Below are 21,106 nucleotides of genomic sequence, written 5' to 3'. Positions count from 1 at the left end.
ATTGCTTGCAGATTTTATTATTTCTGCACCATCTGGTCACAGCTCATTCTAACATCTGGAGACATGCCTGCTTGCTAGGTTGTGGCTAGCCAACAACAACTGAGAGGAAATAATTTGGATGGGTTCTTGATGTGCCAATAGGTTCTACGTGAATGTAATTTAATTTTTTTATAAGTTGCTATATTATTACTACTGTGAACTGCGGCAGTTACACTTGAAAAATATGTTTTTAATAGTTTCTCGCATACAATATATAACCAATTTCCTTATGCCCTCCCTTGAGTGTAAGCCATACATAAGAATCCTTTTCACAACCATTTTTCTAACATTAGGACAATATTAAACATTTGAGAATAAAGGTATCATAATATTTTATGCATATATATATATTAACACTACAATTAAATTATTAATTAAATTGTTAATTAAATTATTAATTAATTGTGATTAAATTATTAATTAAATTGTTATTTTTGAGGCTGTAATAGTAATAGTAGTAATAATAGTAATAGGTGTAATAGTAATCTCTTCCCTCAAATATTATTTTCAACCTATTGATACTTCTATAGCACATTGTTACTGGAACTTAGTGGCTGATTTATACTTTTTTTTTTTTAAGGAATGGTAAACTTATTGAAGAAAATGACAAATATGTCCTGAGAGGAAGCAATACACAACTAACAATAAGAGATATAAAAAATATTGATGCGGGTCCTTATATCTGTAATGCTAAAAACAAAGCAGGAAATGACAAAAAACAGACAGTCCTTCAAGTTTTTGGTAAGTACTGCATAATATGGTCCATCTTTCCTTTTAAAATGTAAACAGTAAGGAAATAGGTTTTCAATCACAATTTTCATTTCTGCAAGGTGCCTACTGATGCAGCAAAGTGCTTTCTGTATGATTTTACAATTTCTTTTGTCCCTGTTGGCTGTTTAAACCTTTACACCTGAATTTCATTTTGAAAAGGTTATCTTCAGCATTTGCTTTTCTGCTATTCACATGCAGTATACAATGGAGTGTTAAATAGTTAATTCACCCTGGTTTTAATTTAGAAGTTGACTGCTTGCAAGAAAACCAAGAGGAGAAAGGGGGAAGTTCTGAAAGGGGGAAAAGCAGGTTATCTTCACTTGTAAGCAGTGAGGGTTTTTAGTAAGGCAATGCCATGAAGAGATCTTCCTAATTTTTTTTTTTTAATTTATCTTTCTTGACATCTATTTTTAGGTGTACCATTGTAGATATAGTCACAACAATGTTGTATGTGCTGAGCTTCAAAGGATAAAAGTAATAACCTCAAAACCCTTATTTCTCTTTCTATGTTCCACCACCCCAACTGTGCTAATGATTCCCTCCTTTAAATAGAATTGATAATTTATTTGAGGTTTTCTTGAGATATAACCTAGTGAGAGTGGGTATTCGTAAGAATGTAGAAAACATCCCTCAGAATCACTGTGCAACACAAAAAGGCTGTAACTTACTTATGAAAAACCTACAAAAATGAATGTGATGGGGTTTAAATATATATATATATAATTATATAGAGAGAAATTATCTTCCTCTATAATACAAGCTATATTTAATGTAAATATATTATTTACATTATTTGAACAGTTAAATGCCATACTTAAGACAGAGGAAATTATTTCCCAGTTTAAAAGAAATCAAATATTTAGGATTTAACACTATTCCGAGCTAAAGCTAATAATAATTTACAAAAGTGAAAGAGTTCTAACAGGAGAGAGGAATCTGATAATTGACATTGAAGAGGGTGCTTGTTGGGCTGTATAATGCTGGCATTTGGGGCCTGGGAGCCTGAGGCTGAAGCCATGGTGTCAGGTGAACATGGCTGAGTTCCCACACATCCCACTGTCTCCTCTTTGAGGAACCCTTTATGCTGGGTTGTCTCCAGCTCTGTACTCCGGGTGGATTCCATTGGGCTGTGGTTTTGAGGTACTTGAGAGTTATTCTCAATTTCCTTTCAAAGGAAAGATTAAATAAAATCTTAAATTTTATCCCAGCCTCAAGAAATACAGCATCTCGGTTTGGAAAATTGAAATATTTCATTCAACTCTATTTCCAAACTTAAAAAAAAAAAAAAAAAGGAAGGAATAGAAATTGCTTTCTAATTTTGATATTAATTTAGGGAAATTTCAATCAGAAATAACTGTGTGTGTTATACAAGTAAATTTAAGTGTTCCTGAACTTGATTTATTTCCTTTCCTAGAGTAAGGAAACTTTTTAATGAAAGGGATAGGGAAAAGGAGACCCCAAACTAAGAGAGAGGATTTCCTGTTTATATTTTTCATCTTTTAGCAACCATTTTTCTGGGGACTCCATGGGAAGTCTGGGGACTCCAAAATCCTACTGTTTTAATGGATACGAGTTGGTTAAATCCATTATGAACCTATACATCCTTAATGTCTCCATGACATCCTAAACTCCTAAATTTCTTAGGTATTTTCTTTCTCACATGGAAAATACTTTCTTATGTTTAAGTTTCCACAGAATTCCTCTAGAATTCTCCAGAGTGTCTCCCACATTTCTGCCCTAAGAGGTTATAGCTAATTTGTAACAGACTTTAATGTCTCCTACAATAAACTTCACTTTTATCTCTTTCACACAGATTATATACAGTCATACATACAGCCAACAACTACTTATCTTTCTTCCATTAAATGTGTTAAAAAAGTGTCAGTCTGAAAATGACGAGGCAGATGGCTGGTTATTATAGCTAAATAGTACACAAACAACTTGTTTATGTTAAATTGACCTATTAAATTGCATTTTTCTCTCTCACCTCATTAGCTTATTTGTCTCATATGTCTGCTATCTTTAATTTTAATTTACAATGCAAACTCCTTAGGGCAATGACTACTGTTTCTACAACATGGCTCTGGCAGTGTTAAAACTCATAAAAACAGTAATAAAACCATAATGCAATAAAAATGATAGTAACATTATAGAATTCTCTACTTAAACTTTCTAGAGCACAGGACTTTTGGATAGACATGCTCATTTCAGTGTCATGTAATAACTACCTATTTAGTTTCCATGCATGACCTAGATTCTGTAGTTTAACTTTGGATTTTCTTTCAGTATCAATGCTAAAACCCCTTTTTTATTCTGATATAAAATGCTTACTCTGACAGTTTTTCTGCAGCTCTGATATATGTGTAGAAACCTATAGGCACATACCCTGCCTTCCCCAGTTCATCTGTATCAATGCTTTGTTCTAAAAAGAGAGAAAAAACCCTGGTTTTCTCAGTCTTTGTTGCTATGATTTGATTATCTCTGTCTGTCCTCCTCTTATCTGCCATAGATTTTTTTTTTTTTGCATCATTAGCATTTACTACCAAAAGATCTTATCTATTAATGCTTAGAACTTGTGCTGAGGTTTTTAATTCAAATTCATTTATGTTTACTACTGAACAGCTTGAAACCATAGGTATTCATCCTTCAATTCCTTAAAAATATTCTCTGTATTTATTTCTGTTTCATAGCTATCACTTTCACTCATACTGTTCCACTTTATTTTTTTCTTTTTTTTTCTTCAGTATTAACTATCCATTTTTATAAATTTGTGTGTTTAAATACATCTAAATTATCAATTTATATCATGAAATACCACATTTTTATATCTATGGAAAACACAAAAATATTTCCAAAAATAACATCAAAATAAATAACAACAAAAATAAATCAATAACAAGCAGTTGATTTAAGAACCGTCTATAAATTCAGTATATTGAAGCTTCCTACATCTCGTTACTTTCTCCAAAGTACACATTCCTTGCTTCATCGTTCCTTCTCCAAGGAGATGGCAGTAGTCTTCATTTATGTTAGAACAAAAAATATAATCAGACTAAATGAAAGAAAATTAGCTTTAATTAAAGACATATTTGTGCTTAATATGAATCGTGTTTATATTACTAGGGTTTTCATTTTGTTTGCTTATTTCTACTTCTTTACACTCAAATATGTGGTTATACAATTTGACGATACTTAGTGTGGAGGTTTTCAACAAGTATTCTCGTTTCTGTACTTAGGTCACAGAAAGCTACATCTATATGTTTAATAATTTGTTTTCCTGGAAAGAAAAAATATTCTTTCTTTAATCAGAATCAATAATAATAAAAATTTTAAGGGAGTTCTAGCAGAAGTTAATTTGAAGTTCTCTGTGATATAGGTGTTTTACCTCCATAATCAGTGAGAGGGCAGTCTGAGTAATATTTTGTTGTAAAAGTATTTCATTGGCATTTCAGTGGGTTCTGACAAATGACTTCATGAAAATCAAACGAGGAGATACCTCCAAAAGCATTACAAAAGACACTTTGTACTTAATGCATTGTTTAAACACATACTACTTTTATTTTCTAGATGCCTTTTCAATTATAATATGAATGTTGTTTAGTGGAAAAGTTTTTTTCAGTTTTTTACATTCCAAATGTAATTTTTAGTGATTATTGAGAAACTATATGCTGTTATTTATATATGTTTTTGTCATCTGACAGAGAAGAGGAAATATAATGGACCTCTCCTATCTTATCCCTCTTTTGTTTATTTCAAATGCTAAAATTCAAAACGTTTATGTTAATTTAGTCCTTCAAAATCCATTCATCTTGGAACCAAAAAGGCTGTCTTGTGCTTCTGAGACTGGGGTGACAAGTTATCTAAATTTTCCCCTTATTTTCAGTCTTAACGCTGCATTCCTTGATATAGTACCTGGAGCATGCTAAATATTTTTCTTTTGGGCTTAGCAAGTAAATTTATATGTTATATATTATATACATATATATATATATATTATATTATTTAACTATATATATAATATTAATTACATATTATTCATATATGTATTTAATATGCTTTTTGTGGTTCAGTTTGGTTTGTCATGAGATGCTTTTCAATACATACATGGAAGCTTTTCATTTAAATTCACTGATCCCTCTAGAAGGAGAATGCCATGGATCTGTGTATGGAGCTATCTGTGCCTGCTCCTCCCAGGTACCATAAAGTTCACCAACTGCAGCTTCACAAAGTCCAGCTCAACACTTACAGGTGTAATGTTAGTGATGCCTTGTGAAGGCTGACCTGGAACAGAAACCAGGTGGGAGTCAAAGAATAAAGTAGGGATTTATTAAAAGGCCTTGATGGATTCACCTTGGGCGGTACAAGAGCCCAGCCAGGGCTGCACCCAAGATGGACCCAAAATGGTCACCAAATGGACCACCGGTCACAAGGTCTCTCTTTTACAAGTTCTGGTCCATTATCATATTGGAGTTAATTGTCCAGTTATAGCTTTAACTCCTGAAATCCCATCCTTCTTGTTTTTCTCTCTTCAGTCCATGTTGTTTATGCTCTTGGGACTGAAATTTGGATCATTTGTCCTTGGTCCCCAGCTAGAGAAGGAATTCTTTTGTCTACCTACTCTGTGAAGAGAGCTCACCATCTCCTAATATGAAGCTCAGAACTACACACTATAGAAGCACAGAATCTGAAAATTATAAAAGCTGAAACCTGAGGCATCACTAGAAGTTCATTTTCTGCATTCCTTTTTCCTCCTTATTCCTTCCTCACTTTTTTGGAATACTTCAATTTTTTAAAATAAAAATATCCAATCTGTTAAGACAGTGATGGCAGTTTTCCCAGAAGAAAAGTTTTAAACCCTTCTGAGTGTGAAGCAGTAATAGCATTTTAACATATTTCAATAATACCATCCAAAGAGACAGTTCATGGTGTGCTAAGTCAGGTCACCATTTCATACTGGCATGTGTGTGAATCTTTATCATCTAAGGGATCAAATTTCTGAAACCTTTTTCTTAGGTATTTCTATGCTGGGCTCTTGCTTGTTTACTAAGCTCAAACTGTATCAGGAGTTTCCAGGAGGATGGGGGTGCAGTTTTGCCACCTGATTCAAATGTGTCTGTGCAGGAGAACAGCGGGAAGGGATGATTCCTCCTGGGGTGTATTAATCAAGTGATTCATCAGGCAGCCATACAGACATACACCAGGCTTCTCACCAGTACAAGCAAGTTTGTATGCATATCAAACTGTTTCAAAAAATTCTTTTGGTGGAGCATAAGCAGGACTATGTCAAGCTTTATATATGTGTTGCTTTCAAGGTTTGATGAAACTCTTTGTTAAATGTATGGGTAGAAGTCTGTGAATTCAATAAATTGTGTACCTTTTCCAAGAAACTGGTTGTAAGCAAAAGCCTCAGACTGCCATCCATGTTCATCATGGGCTTAATGGAGAGGCTGTAGGTATACAGCAATGAGACAAATCCAGAATAGTCCAAGAAAGAAGTCTGAGAGAAACTTTTTTGCCGTGGAAGTGTTAGAAAACTTAAAACCAACCTTCTTGGCTCAGAAAACAAACTTTCCAATCAGTAAATATTGTTTCTTTATTTGGCATCATCACTTCGTTGATATTTAACACTGCATGTCTAGTAATAATAGTTCCTTACCTTAAATAATTTTAATTAAGTTTAGCTCCTTTCTATATTCAAGCATTCTTTCATTTGAGCCAGATCATTTAGCTTACAAATATTTCAACTACATCACAACATGTATATTTCAAAATTTTTGTCTGAAGAAAGCAGCAAAACCCTGAAGGCTTCCTGAATTTGCATTCCAAGCCTCTGTATTTTTATTTGCTTCATATTTTCTAGAATACAAAAAGCAAATACCGACTCAGTTTGAGAATGACCTTATCAATTTATAAAGAACAGTTAAAAAATTGGAGGCAGGAGGGTGGGGGAAATGACTGTTCCAGTATTTCTGTCAATCTAGTTTTGGCATTTTCAACTAGTTTTATTTACATGTACACAAATGTATTTTAATATTTTCCAATGTCCAAAATGTCATTGAAAAGTATTCCAACAGTGTAAAAACTTCTAGTCAATAGTAAGTTATGACTTGTGACCGACAAAAATGAATTAATTAAATAATATCCCCCATATGAGCTCTCTTCTTCCAAGTAATAACTGTCAGCTAGATGTATTTGATGATTAATCAGTGCTTATTCCTTTAAATGTCAGGTACTCTTGTCTAAAATGTCAAGCTAAAACTTTTTGTCTTGTAGTGATCCATTTGAAAAAGGTCTTGAAGGAATTCAGAATAAGTCTAAGGTTAAGAATTATTTTTGTGTTTTGGAACATGCATCATCTTGAGCAAATTACATTGTTTGTCATGTTGTCCAGATGGGGAACTCATTTTGATGGAAATAATTATAACTTTTGAGAATTTTTGGCATGAAATGCTATGTATGACCCCTCAAAAAAAAAAAAAAAAAAAGAAAAAAGCTTTATGTCTGTTATAGCTCATCCTTTTTTCCAGGAAGGATGATAGAGTAATGAAAGGATAGAACAGTTTATTTTGTAGCCAGGTTATATGGCTATAGAAATAGAGCACTTGAGTGCCAAGGTGAAATATTTCATGGGCATTTGAATGATTCTGAAAGTGAGAGTAATAATTAAAGTTATTTTGGAATTTAACATAATTATCTTTTGTCTCTAATTCTGGTGGGGTTTTAGGTCTTTCCACTGACATCCATTTTTGTACCACAGAGGAGTTTTATATTTTCTTGGCCAAATTAATATCCTGATGTAATGATTTGCTTGCTACCTTCTACTGCATCCAATAAATCTGCATCCAGTTGGCATTTCAAGAATTTCTGATCACTTAAGGTGTTTTCTTTCATCACATGATCTCATTCACCATAGATTATATATTAATGAAGCAGGATTATTAGTTCAGTGCTTTCTTAGGTAAAATTCTACTTGTTTCTCATCTCTATGCAGTAAACACACAATAGTTTATTCATAATAGTAAAGGGTGAAGAGACACTACAGAAGCAACAGAAAGAATATGGAGAAAAGGATTGAGAAGTGAGACCAAGAATTGTGTGGAGGGAATGGATAAAAAGTGGGTGATGTGCCTACAGATAGCAAGTTTGAACCTGCTTTACTTATTCTTCTTGATGATGCTGAATGTAACATCTGTGAGACGATACTTATAACTGAGGAGTCATAAAATGAAGCAGGAGACTGGACATAAGGAAAACACCCCTCACCAGGACAGCCAGGCACTGCAATAGGCTGAGGAGAGGTTGTCTACACTCTGTTCATGACATTTTTCAAAATAGTGCCTGACAAATCCCTGTGCAGTCTGACCTGAACAGGGCCTGTTGATGCTGTGTTGGTGAGGGGGTTGGTCAGGAAGCTCTCCTGGTGCCTATTCCAACCTGAATGAGCATCTTTCCCATTTTGATCCATAAGGCAATATTGCTGTTCTCCATAGCATACACTTTAGTAACCCCTTTAGAAGACAGATTACATCTCTTTATTTTCTGTTTCATAAGGAATACACCACAGTAGTGCTTCCTCAAAAGTGGAGCTCAGAGAAACTGCTTAGAAAATACATTGCTTTCAACAAGTGTACTTAAAGCTGATGAAGTTAATCTTAAGAGATGCCCAATTTTTGATTCTCATGCAAATTTTATTCACTGCTTTTGGGTGTAAATATATTGAATCATATTCTTATTACAGGACTACATGTTGGGTTTTTCAGGGGGATGAGTGTCTTTTTAGATGTACAAGGGGAATAGGTTCAGAGAAACTTATTCATCATTATATATGAGGTAATATATAGGACAAAAAAAATTAATGAAGATACTTGAATGTCATGGAAGAGAGTAATATTCTGTCCCAGTACTAATACAGACTTCTTGTACAGATAAATCCTCTGTGTAAAAGTATTCACATGTTACCAGAAATTGTATTCTATGTATAAATAACCTGATAAGATACAGTATAGATTGAAAGATGCAGCTGATATGTAATTGAGGCTATGAAGTGGAATGATTTGAATGATGCAAACAATATCTGGACTTTTTAAAATGTATCTTACCACCAGTTTACTTGGTAAGTAAGGATGAGCACCTTTGTAACAGAGGACTCTTCATTTCTCCATAGTGTTAATACCAGTGAAATGTGTTTTATGCTGGGGTATTTTGTTAAATTCTGTAATTCATGTAGGCCAGTGAAACATTGCTAAAGATCAAAGTCAAAAAATGGTAATAATTCCTATTTTTTCTCTGAATAATGTGCATTTGAAGACAAACAAATGCATTATGGAATCAAAGAATGCCTGAGATAGGAAAGCACCTCTGGAGACCATCTAGTCCAGAGTCAGAAAGAGCAGATATCTTGGGACAAATCTAGCTGGGTTTTGGTTATCTCCAGGAAGGGAGGCTCCACAGGCTCCTGGGCAGCTTGTCCCTAAGGGGAAGAAAGCACATAAACACAGCCACCAAACCAGACCAGCCAGGACCGATCCCACTCTACCCCACCAAGGAAGCAGGATGTCCAGCTCATGGGACATACAGAAATGGTTGCTGTGCAACTTGAGGTCAGAAAAGTTAATTGCTTTTATAGATAATAACATTAAACTTTAGTTAATCCAAAAAAAAAAAAAGTTTGACCAAAAAAAGTTGGTTTTAAAGATAGATTTTGATATTACATTATTTGTGCAGGATCAGTAATGCAATTTGTATTTTTAACAGTGCAGCCTCAAATAATACAACTTAAAAATGAAACCACATTTGAGAATGGGAAAGCAACCCTCATCTGTGAAGCAGAAGGAGAACCTGTTCCAGAGATTACTTGGAAAAGGGCCATTGATGGAATGACTTTCTCGGAAGGCGACAAGGTAAATCTACCTCCAATATATGAAATATCTCAATATGCATTGTCTGCCTAATCTTCTCCTTGTAAGCAGAAAATTAATTTAGAGACAGATTAATTCTAGATTCCTGTGGAATTAGAAGGAATTGCTATTTTCTAAGGCAGTAAGAGAGACATGGAGATTCTAAATTTTAAATTAAAAAAAAGAAAAAAAGAAAAAAAGCAATCAAATGCTGAAAGGCAATTCATCTTTGCAGCTTAAATTGTCATATATAATCCCTACTAGTGGTTTCAATTTCATCTTGATTATTATGGCTACACATAGCACTTCTTCAGAATATTTGGATTCTTCCAGTAATCCTCAAAATACAGTGGAGCTTAAAGATATTTTAAATTTAAAAAAACAGAATACTTCGTAGTTCTTTATTTCCCACTTCACCTTTTTTCTTCCAATTTTTTTCCTGTCACTGAAGACAAACTGAGCCTATTTTCCCATTTGGTCTCCCTATTTTAATATTTTATTGCAAAAGTAAGTTGAGTAGAGAAAGATTGCATTATGACAATGGAGAAAGTCAGTGTGGGAAAAGGAGCTGTGCTTAGGTGGAATGGTGAAATGAAAAGGGAATGGTGCAATGCAATTCCTGACCATGCTTATAGCAAGCTGTGTTTCTACAGAGTTCTTCTTCTTTTTACCTTTTAAATAATTATTTAGGTATTTGAGCAAGTATTTTCTCCTCATTTCCTTATATAGACTAGAGAATTTCTCTGTAGTGGTTGAAGTAAGAGATACCATCTTTGTGGGTAGGTAATTATGTAGTAAAATACTTTCTTCTTGCATATTCATAGCTGTTGCTTAAAAAACATACACAGTTGAAAACCTAGATAGCAATCATGCCACCAATGGAATTAGATACTTAGTAAATCTCTTATTCGTAGGGAATTGCTGTATGTTAAGGAATTATGAACTTCATTTTTTGTGTTCTAAAGGAGAAGGTCTGGTCTGGTCTAGTCTCTGACTTGACCTTTCCTGGAATTGAGGCAGTTTATGTGAGGCTCTGTCTACCATTTTCCTGTTCTGTGATTTCCACTTTGGAGCAATATAGCAGTATTTATGTATTATTTTTTCTAATAGTTTTGCATTAAGACAAAGCAGTTTCTCTCTTCTTTAAATATTTCAAGTTAAAGGTCATCTTTCTGACTTGCAAAAACTATGCTTTGTTCAAAGGTTACAAATGTTAGCCACTCACTTATGTTTGAAGTGTTCTCAAAATAACTTTCAATAAAGGATATTGAAAATGAGAGAAAATAGCAGAAAAAGCTCTAAATGTTGGTGCAGTTGAAACCTGAAATTTATCCAGTGCTTGTATAAGACTGTTTTATATTCTTAATTCCAGCTGCAGGTGGTTAAACTGCCATGTTGCTGGAATATTCTCTGAAATGTGGTTGAAGTCAGTAATAGTGATAACCAAATGAAAATCTATATTCACTTCCTGCTGGTGTGCTGACAGACTCTATGTGGAAGACAAAAAGAATGAGAATAAATACAGTTATGTGATTTCCTTTGTTCTTGGCAAAGAAAGAGCTCTGTGTATTTCTCATGAGAGAGTTTTTGCTGGGTCTTGAATAAATGTTCTGAAATACTGAATAGTCCTCGACCTATAAATATGCTGCTATATTTGCCCCATGGTCTCTTGGTCTGGGTTTCCCAAAGCCTGGCTTGTGCTTTCCTACCAAATTAGGTGAATAGGGAACAAAACTGATAGTGATGTAATTATTGGATAGTTGTTAAATAATACAGAAGTGTTTTGCACACAATAAGAGAAGGAAAAGGTGAACTGAAGAAATGGGGGTAGAGCAACATAGAACATAGTCTGAAATTGAAAATATTACTTATATGTGATAACTTTTAATAGAATATCCCATCATTCAACAACATAAATTATGCATAAACATAAAAATTATTTTCTTTATTCAAGGGATTCATATTTTGAATTTTTGTGTCAGTTTTTTCTTGATATCAACTGCACCTTCTTCATCATTTCTGTTGAATTAAGAGTATCTTCAGGGGATGATTTTTTGCACAGAGGATGGAAAAACTGTTCAAGCAATAATATTAACACAATGATCCTTAAAAGGATACATGAAGTGCTGTTCTTATTTTTTTCATTTTACTTTTATTAACTTTAGAATGTAGCTCCTCAATCATATGGTTCTTATTTTACTAAAATGTAACCGTACCTCATGTGGATTAGGAAGACTGCTAAATGTGAGATCATTCTGAGCCTGCATGGATTCAAAATATTTTCTATCCAATGATAGATCTTATAACTGGGACACAGACTTTCCTGAATTTTGAATTTATTGTGTCCAAAAGAATGGAAAATATGCACCAAAGTCATAGATCAAAGAAGTAACCCAGCTGGGCTTAAGGAGGATAATATTAATGAGTATGAGCTCTATAATTATCTCTTTGGAAAATGCAGCTTTGATAAAGGATTTTCAGTACCTCAGAAGTGTGTATTTGAAAGTTGAAGCCAAGTCAGTTCAAACCAGAAGCAAAGAAGCCTTTTCCTCTGTCCTTTTATCATTTAGCTCTTAGAACAATCTACCACACAGTGTGTGGTCTCTCTTTCATTAAGAATTTGAAATAAAGGGGTCTTTCCCTTTTTTCTGGCTTCTCTTGAAAGTTAAATGAAAAGTTTTCCAGGAGGTCACATTAGATGACTTCTGTACTCCTTCTGTGGCTGTATAGCCCATAAATACATGGGGGGTGGGTAAGGCTGAATAAACGAATGGCAGTGTGTGCTGGAAGGTGTTTGTCTCACCATCAAAGGTGTAAAAATGAAAATGGAGGCTTGGTCCGAGGCCACAGCTTCATCTGCTGTTTCAGTGTCGAGCTAAAGCTCTCTGCTTGGTGCATGTACTCTGCCTGTGTCCTTCCAGTCCCCAGCTCCCCAGCACTGCCTGTCCTGATGTGCCAACCTGGCCGTGCCCCTTCCAGCTGGGATTTCAAATGGCACATTCCCACAGACCACTGTGCATCCAGCAGGCCTGGCCCTTTTCCCAGTAAAAAGAGGAGGCAGGAGAAGAGCTGCTTTTTTTAGAACAGGAGGAAAGACAGTGATTGGATTCAATTTGGCATAATCAGTTATGAAATGGATTTTGGGCATGCACATACGACTCTACACACATCCCTGAAGGACAGCACATCCTGATTGCTGATACAAAATTGTCACTGATTCCTGTGTGTACTGCAGAAGTGTGAGGACAGAGTTTAGTGCCCCATTTTCATAGCATCTAATTCTAGCAGAAATATGAATGCTGATCAATGTTATTTGTAATTAGCATTTCAAGCCCTGTTTTGGAATACAAATCACAATAACAGATGGAGCTTGATATGAGACAGTGGCTCCACTGTATGCAGCATGTGTCCAAAGAGGCATATGCTGCATGCCCTGAGGAATTTATGATCTAAACACATAAAATGAATGAAAGGAGCCAATACAGAGAGGTCCCAGTTGCAACTTATGTGCTGGATTTAGGGTAGGATTTTATACTCTATTTTTTCCTGTACTATATACTCTATTTCATACAGATTCACTGAATGTCTCTTAAATACCTTGTACTATTCTCCTTGTACCATCAAGGAAAAACCAACCTGTCATTTTTAATTTTCTAATGAACACTGCAGAAACAGTTTGAATTCTGCTTTCTTCCATTGCAACAATAACCTGGCTCTCCCCGAAAAATTTCCTGTGACATTGTTGCTAAATATTGCAGAGCTCAGACTAATAATTTATTTTCCAAGTTTGAATTCACTTTGTATTTGCATGCAAATCATAAATATTTGTAGAGTGGAGCTTGTAGCGTTTTTAATAGTTTTCATGATCAGGCAATAGACAAAGGTAATCTTTTTCTTTGAAAGGTCAAGTCTATTTTTTCCCAAGCCTATTAACTTCACTTCAGCTATTACAAATGTTAATAAAAAGAATATTATTTTTTTTACTCCCTGTTTATGCTGCACAAAAAGAAGCAGTCTTACAATGTTGGTGAAATATGTTGTCCTTCTTTTTGAAAAGTGAGTCCTATTAAATTCTTGCTCATCAAGGATCAGGTCTTTATTTGAAATGAATCACAGAAAACAGAGATGTATCTAGGGTATTTTAATTGATTCCAGGAATTTTTTTTTTTTTCTGAGCTATCCAAATCCTGCTCTTTGTGAATAATTCTCCTTTGAATAGCTGGGAAATATACAAGGCCAATCTCTTTTCTCTATTGGAGAAAATTGTTATAACCTGTTTCACCTACATATTGTGGTGAAACAGGTTATAACCTAGGGAAAAGCTCCTACTTACAATATCATATGAATGTTTTTAGTGTTGCAATATTGGCACAGGCCTGCAAACCAGGACAATTTATGTAGCCAGCCACAATTGTGTATGATTATGCAATTGAAACTCTCTCAAACAATTCAATCAGGCATGAAGGTTCCCTTCTCTTTTGTTTGTCAGCCCCAAATGAATGTAGTGGGCTTTGCATATTAAGACTATGAAGTTAGAGAGCAAGAATATTGTGACTGGAAGAAGGTAAATAAATGAACTTGACCAAGAGAGTCAGTTATATGTTAGATAATTAGTCCTGGTGAGATATATAGAGGCTTATACCCTGTGACATAAGCAAATAAAGGGCTATATATGAGCACTGAATAGTAGAATTTCAGGAGCCATCTGCTCCATGGAAATCTGAATAGTTTTTAGTGTTCCTTCATCTGTCTCCAGTTTTGGGAAGTGACAGTATTTGAGCAAGAAGATTGATTTTGCAGGAGTAGGATGGTATTCCATTAGAAAGAAAGAGCAGCTTTCCTATGTGAACTGAGAAAATAGGGAAATTGTGAGTCCATGTGGAAATTTTCAAGTTCTCAGGGAACTCAATCAGTTTTCTGAGCTCCACACAGTCCTTTAGGTTACAGTATCTGCAGTGATGTGTAAATCAAGCCAAAAATTAAGCTGGTAATTATTTTGAGATATTGATTGCATTGACAATGCAGTACTAAATATTAGCCACACGACCAGAGGGCCCTTCAGATTTGTTCTTCTTTTGGGATAGAAGGTAAATTATCTGTTATTCAGAGTAAGCCCAAGTGCCTGTACATACACAGAGACAGGTTATTCATGCTGTGTGGATGGCTGTCTGTACTGGTACTACACCAGTTCAGAATTCTCTCATTTCTGTACATTTTTCCTTTCATGTTGTCAACACTTTCAGTAAAATCTTATGGTCACTTTCTACTGGGAAAGAATTAAGTAAGCAGAGACAAAGTTTTTGATTATTTAAAGGAGACAAAAGGGCAAGAAAATGTAAAATTTATTAACTCTTCTGTATTAAAAGCTTAAAAAACCTAGGGAAAAGCATTAATTTAAGAGCATGACTAATTTAAGCTGTTCTTTAATGGGATACCTTAAATTAAGTCCAGATCTGTTATCAGTTCTGTAGATGGATGGATGCTCTTTTTACACCTAATTATACTTAAAATTTTAAAACTGTTTTCTATTTAATCCATTTGCTTCTGTACTACCTAGGTACCAAATAAATATTTTTTGGGTACTTTCTGTAGGTTGTAGTGCTGCATGTACTGGCTGAAATAAAGCTCTAAAAGGCTTGGAAATGGCATTTATTTCCCAATTTGCAATTCTAGATTTGCCATTTAGTTATCAGTGATGATACTAGGTCTGTTACACTAATGAAGAATGAAATTATCAGGGAGCTTTTCATGGACTATTTTCTATGATACCAGCATTTGGATTGGACTGGAATATTCACTCGTTTCATCTACAATACAAACTGTTGTTTCATGAGCTTCAGCCTAAGTATCACTTGTATTATTTGCTAATGGTTTAAGAAGTTCCAAATAGCTGTAGCTTGTCTGGTGAAATAGAGAATATGCACTTGATGATTCACTAGGTAATACATGCATGCTTTAGAGACTGGAGTCAGCTGGAGCCATTATTCCCTGATGTACTACAGGACCTTCTCAGGACACTTAAGAAGTGTGCATTTTCTGCATTCTGCTTACATTGAGAACGAGCATAATCAGTGGCAAAATCAGAAATGCAACGCTGGCAAAAATGTGTTTTATGCTATTAAAATGTCTGCAGTTCTCCTGACCTGAAATGCAGTTTGAGTACCTGTACATATTAGGAGAATTTAAGTCTTCAGAACTTTTGGCAAAGCCAGGATGAAAGCAAATGCCTGTATTCAATTTTTCAATCCCTTGTTTGGTTGTTTTTTTTTTATCTAAGCTCTGTGTAATAATTAGCTCCTGATAATTTGTTAACATCCTTAATACGCTTATTAAAAAAGACATATTTTCCTGTCACATTCTCACTGTGCAATCTCTCCATGTGTATCTATTCATAAAGTATTTTTCCTACTAATACCAGTTCCTAGATTTCAAAGACAGGGAAATTATGACACTTTAACAGGACAATGATGATGTATCAGTGAATGTATTGCTAGTTAGGAGGCTATGAAACTTCATCTAAACCGTAATGCAAAAGTCTTATTTCTCTTCACTGGGAAAATAAAGACTGTTTGCACTATCCCTTACTGACAGCTTATAAAATTCAGCAAACAATATTTCTTAGGACTGCATAAGTGGGAAATACATCTGAGTTTCCATCCATGGTCAAAATAACTCCCATCTATGCATGGGCTCAACCTGTGTTGTTAAAATTTTGAAGTGTTGCAGAAATAATTTATTAGCAATAAAATTATATTTTGCCTTTCTATAAATTCCTGCTTGTGCAAATCAAGTTGTAACATTTGTGGCAAAATTCAATGAGTTAATAGCATGTAGAAATCTTTACTGCAAGATGATCATATAACGTGCTTTAATATGTCCTATAGGTAGCCTACACATAACAATAAATTCCTCAGGGTTATATAATTTGGTTAAAGGGCTGTTTCTGACACGTTTTTACTCAGTCCTCCTTCTCCTTTTCTTCCTCACACAGAAAATGATTACTTTCCTCCAGATCCCAGTCTTCCCTTCCAATTACCTGCATACCAGAGAATTCTAGAGCTGTGACTAATATTTCAGCTGTCATTAATTTATCCACGTAGTCTCTTCAGTTAATGTGTTATTACAGATCTGTTTCTTCAATGATGTACTAATACATAACTTCTGATAATTTAATCATATATTCTGTTTCCTAATGTGTGCAGCTGAGTCAGGAATCCTACAAGCTGACTGAAAAGAAGAAATAGACTGGCTTAAAGTTTTTATTTTTCTTCCCAGGAGAATAACATATGGGTTGCAATCTCTGCTTCCCAACTTATTTCAAGCTCTTGTAGTACGACATTTTTCTGTAATAAAATTTAGCTGATGTATCCAGAATAAGCTTTTATTTATATCCACATTTATCAAAATAGACATGTAAATAGAGAAACTGAGAGCTGTATTCAGGACATGAATTAAATAAAATTATTTGAAAACAAATGCCCTTTCAGTTATGTCCAGGTTACCTCACCTTCTCCATTTGCTTGCTACTGCAGTAATTTCCTTTTGTTTCTTCAGAGGAAAAAAGCCCTCCAGAATTATCAATGTTTGTGAGCAAAGACTTTGTGATCTGTGAGGTTAGGATCTGTCCTGCTGAAAAATCTCTTCACCTTGTGACTCAAGAAGTGTCTCTTTCTGGCCTTCCATGACTTTCCTTCTCCTAAGGGAGCCTTGTTGCTTACCCTGAAGGTCTCTGTCTCAGCCCAGTTTCCAGACAGACTTCTTATCTGCTGTCAAGCCAAAATCATTTTAGTGAAATATACATCAACTTTATGGTAAACTGGGAGGGATCTCAAGCTGCTACTGAACAACCCAGAAACTCAAATCGTGATTTGGTTTTGGTTAATCTTTTTAATTTTTTCTCTTTTCTTTCTTGTTCTACATACCCTCACTACATCAGTTATCCCTGCAACTAAAGCTAGACTGTGTTAAAGTTTGACTATGACTTCTGTGAAAATGAAATGAATGTATATGTACATGAATTAAGCTCTGTTTGTAATTCTTGTAGTAGTAGTAGTAGTAGTAATTTTAAAGGTTGTCATATATTACAGCAAAGTTTCGTGGGCAGGAGGAGTATACAACCTGTATATATCTAAGAATTTGTTATCAGTCAAAGTAATATCAGTTTAAACAAAATAAACCAAGCACTTATTCTTTGTTCAGTTAAAATGACTTGAACATTTTAATTCAAATTATCTAAGTAAATAAAGGGGGGAAAATAACACTATAGCAAAAATTGTTGTACAAAATTTTCCCAGTTTTCTTTTCCTTATTTTAATCACTCAAACACCAGAGGCAGGCTGTCAGCTGACAGTGCTTGTTTTTCTTTAAAGAGAAAAAAAAAGAAAAAAAGAAAAAAAAAGTAGAAAATGATTGACAATTCTTCACCCTGCCTTAGGTCAGCTTCAAGTTGTTTTTGTCCATTTTGTAATGCTGTAAGTTGACATGACTTGTCTTCATGAGTGCCCAGCCACAGTTTTTTTTTTGGTTTCTTTCCTTTTTAAGTTTTCCCCGTGTTTTCACTTGCTGGTCAGTAAAATTACAGAACAACCACCTTCAGTCCCAAGTTACAGTAATATTTCATTGTCTAAACTAAGATTCAGTTGTACAGTAAAATTGTTATTATTAGTGGCTGTTTTATGTGAGGTCTGTATTGAATAAGAACGTTGTACTTAAAGTCTTCTTCCTGAGAATTTTGCTGGCCTGAATCCATTTGAGTCACCTGTTTTAATGGCATCATAGCAGTCAGTGTTGGAGCAGATTCAGATCAGCAAAATTCTTAGGAATAAAGCCATTAAATACTGCATTTATGAGTGAAACAGGATTTCTAATTACAAAGTACATCTGCAATTTTTGGAGTTGCAGTATTTCTGTTATATTTATAAATGCTCATTTTTGGTTACTGTTGTCATTTATCATGGGCAACGTTAATGCTTGTTCTACTCTACAAGTTTATTTGCTATAATGCTAATATCTTTGCCATTAAAAATCATCAACCATTTCTTTCTTGTGATTTGCATCGTTAAGACTTGTGATTTACATCTAGGATTTGCATCTTTAGCAGAAGTAATCTTGAATGGATGCTCATCATTTTCCTCTCTTAAATATTTTTCTTACATATTCATTGTTGAGTAAAAACCAATGAAGGAAAGAAGTTCAGTTTTCTATTTCATGTCTTAGTAAGTGTTTGGTGTCAGGATTTCATGTGTCATCTCTTTGCATAATGACTAAACTTTGAAAGAAATGCCAGCATGAATCAATGAAATATCAGTTCATAATTTCAAAAAGTTGTACGAAGCATTCAAGAGCACATTTTTTCCTGAGACTGTACATGCAGCTAACAACCTGCATAGAACCTGCTGCCATTTACAATCTGAATTCTATAAAAGTAACTGGTGTGTCTGCAGCTGAACAGAAAATCAAAACAACAGTGTTTTTTTCTTCAACATTAGGTTTTCTTGTGACTTCCCTGGTGCTACACTATAGATCTACAACCAATAGGTGCTTCAATAATTTCTTCTTTGTGGAAAACCATATTCCTAGAAATTCAGGAATTTGCAGCATGCTGACATGTATAATTAACAAGCTGAAGTTTTAAAATATCACAAGGTCTCCTATAAAAATCACTGAAGTCCAAGACACTGCTTTAGCATTATTCTGATTCACTGGACATTAAGGCATATGCACATAGCAATACTCTGGAATTTTCTGCTGTCTCCAACAGGTGCATGGATAGAATACATTTACCTGAAGAGAATGGGGAATATTGTGAATATACCATCCATAATCCAGAAGGGAGCTTCCATCAGCTTCTACACGATGATGGCTGTTGTGACTAACAGCCCTTTCTCTCATCATCAAAGGTAGACTTTCAGACTAGGAATTGCTGGTCACGTACATTTAATAGACTTCTGGAATTTTATCATCATTTAGTATCAGCATGTCAGGTTGCAGAAGCTCTTATCTTTCATGCTGCTTCAAGAAACATTTTCATGGCCAATTAAGATCCGCTTAAATCTCACATATAAGAAGCATCAGCCTGAAGTATATGATCTCAAGTTACCTCTCATGTGGATGCGAACACAACCCAAAATCAGCAAAATTCCTAAAAAATTGTTATATGTGAAATTCCAAAGATGATTCTGTTAATCAATATTTGTTTTCTCCTTGAAAATTCAGTGATGTGTACTGGAAACGTAACCAAGACAAACTCATGAGTTGGAAAATTTTAACGGTTTGATCCAAAGAATGAAGAACTATGATTTTTTCAATTCTCCCCACTGCAGTATGAGGATCTTCGACTGTGTTCACCTGAAACAGATCCTTTACTGGAAACTTAAAACACCTGCAGATTTTACTCAAGTTACATGTTCTTACAGTGACTGGTTTTTAGTACATTGCTCCATGTTTTGCAAAAGAAAAGCACAGTCTCAATTCTAAGCCACTACCTCTTCATCTTTGCTGTGGTTAATATATGCAGCACACCTCCAAAATAATACTAAAGTACACAAGGTGTCAGAAGATATATTTGGTAAATTTGACAGGCAAAACTGACCTGTAGCATTTTAACTATGGACAATGGTGGCACTTTGCTCATGAATAAGCTTTAAACATTTAAATAAAAACAAATAAAGGTATTTCAACTTGTCTAGATTTTAAATTGTTTTCCTTGCAGTCTTGCACTTGGACTTCAGGGGCTGAAGGAATACTTTGACAGCAAAATGGTAAACTCAAGGAGGGAAGTCAGCTGCTCTAACCATTCGAGTAATATTACTAGAACCCAGCTACAAATGAGTCACCAATTTCTGCGACTGTTCTTACCTTCCGTTCTTGTTTTCAGCCAACTCAAAATGCAGGTTTTGGCAGCCCTACAACATCATCTCATTTAGTTCTACTTTTCCTCAGTGGGAGTTGGAGCAATGGCTGATAAATCAAACTCATCCACTAACAACACCATCCACCTCTGTCCAAGTGCAACTTTCTACAGTTTTCAAACAAACGACAATTTCTGAGCACCGTAATCAGCAAACTCTCTCTTCCTGAAAAAATTAAACTGATTTTACTAAAATGGCAGTGGAATTTTGAAGATTGAAAACTCTGCGGTACCTGAATAATTTACTCTGTTCCAGAAGTTGTCCTTGTCTCCATGTGGATGTTGTTGTCTCATCACATCACCATCCACTCTGCAAGTGGAATCCTTGAAATTCAGTTATCATTGTTCTGATCCTGCCTTGGGAGCTCTGGTTCTTGTCTTTGAAACTGAGCATAGACCAGTCAGGTCAGCATCAGCTGGTCAGGCCTTTGGGAATATTCACTTGTGGAACTACAAATTATGCAAGACATCCAGGAAGCATGAGCGTGAC

General features: G+C 34.8%; 1 protein-coding gene across 2 annotated transcripts in view; it reads left to right on the top strand.

Annotated features, from left to right (window-relative positions):
• Positions 1-21,106, top strand: part of NCAM2 (neural cell adhesion molecule 2) — a 275,041-nt gene that overhangs the window by 156,393 nt on the left and 97,542 nt on the right. For both annotated transcript variants that reach the window (XM_077174496.1, XM_077174497.1), the window contains exons 7-8: positions 620-780; positions 9,565-9,710. In XM_077174496.1, coding sequence (XP_077030611.1) covers positions 620-780; positions 9,565-9,710 — 307 coding nt within the window. The remainder of the gene's footprint in view (positions 1-619; positions 781-9,564; positions 9,711-21,106) is intronic.

Source organism: Agelaius phoeniceus, chromosome 2, assembly GCF_051311805.1.
Source record: "Agelaius phoeniceus isolate bAgePho1 chromosome 2, bAgePho1.hap1, whole genome shotgun sequence".
Lineage (NCBI taxonomy): Eukaryota > Metazoa > Chordata > Aves > Passeriformes > Icteridae > Agelaius > Agelaius phoeniceus.
The sequence above is the reverse complement of the archived record's forward strand: the minus strand, read 5'-3'. Positions and strand labels throughout refer to the sequence as shown.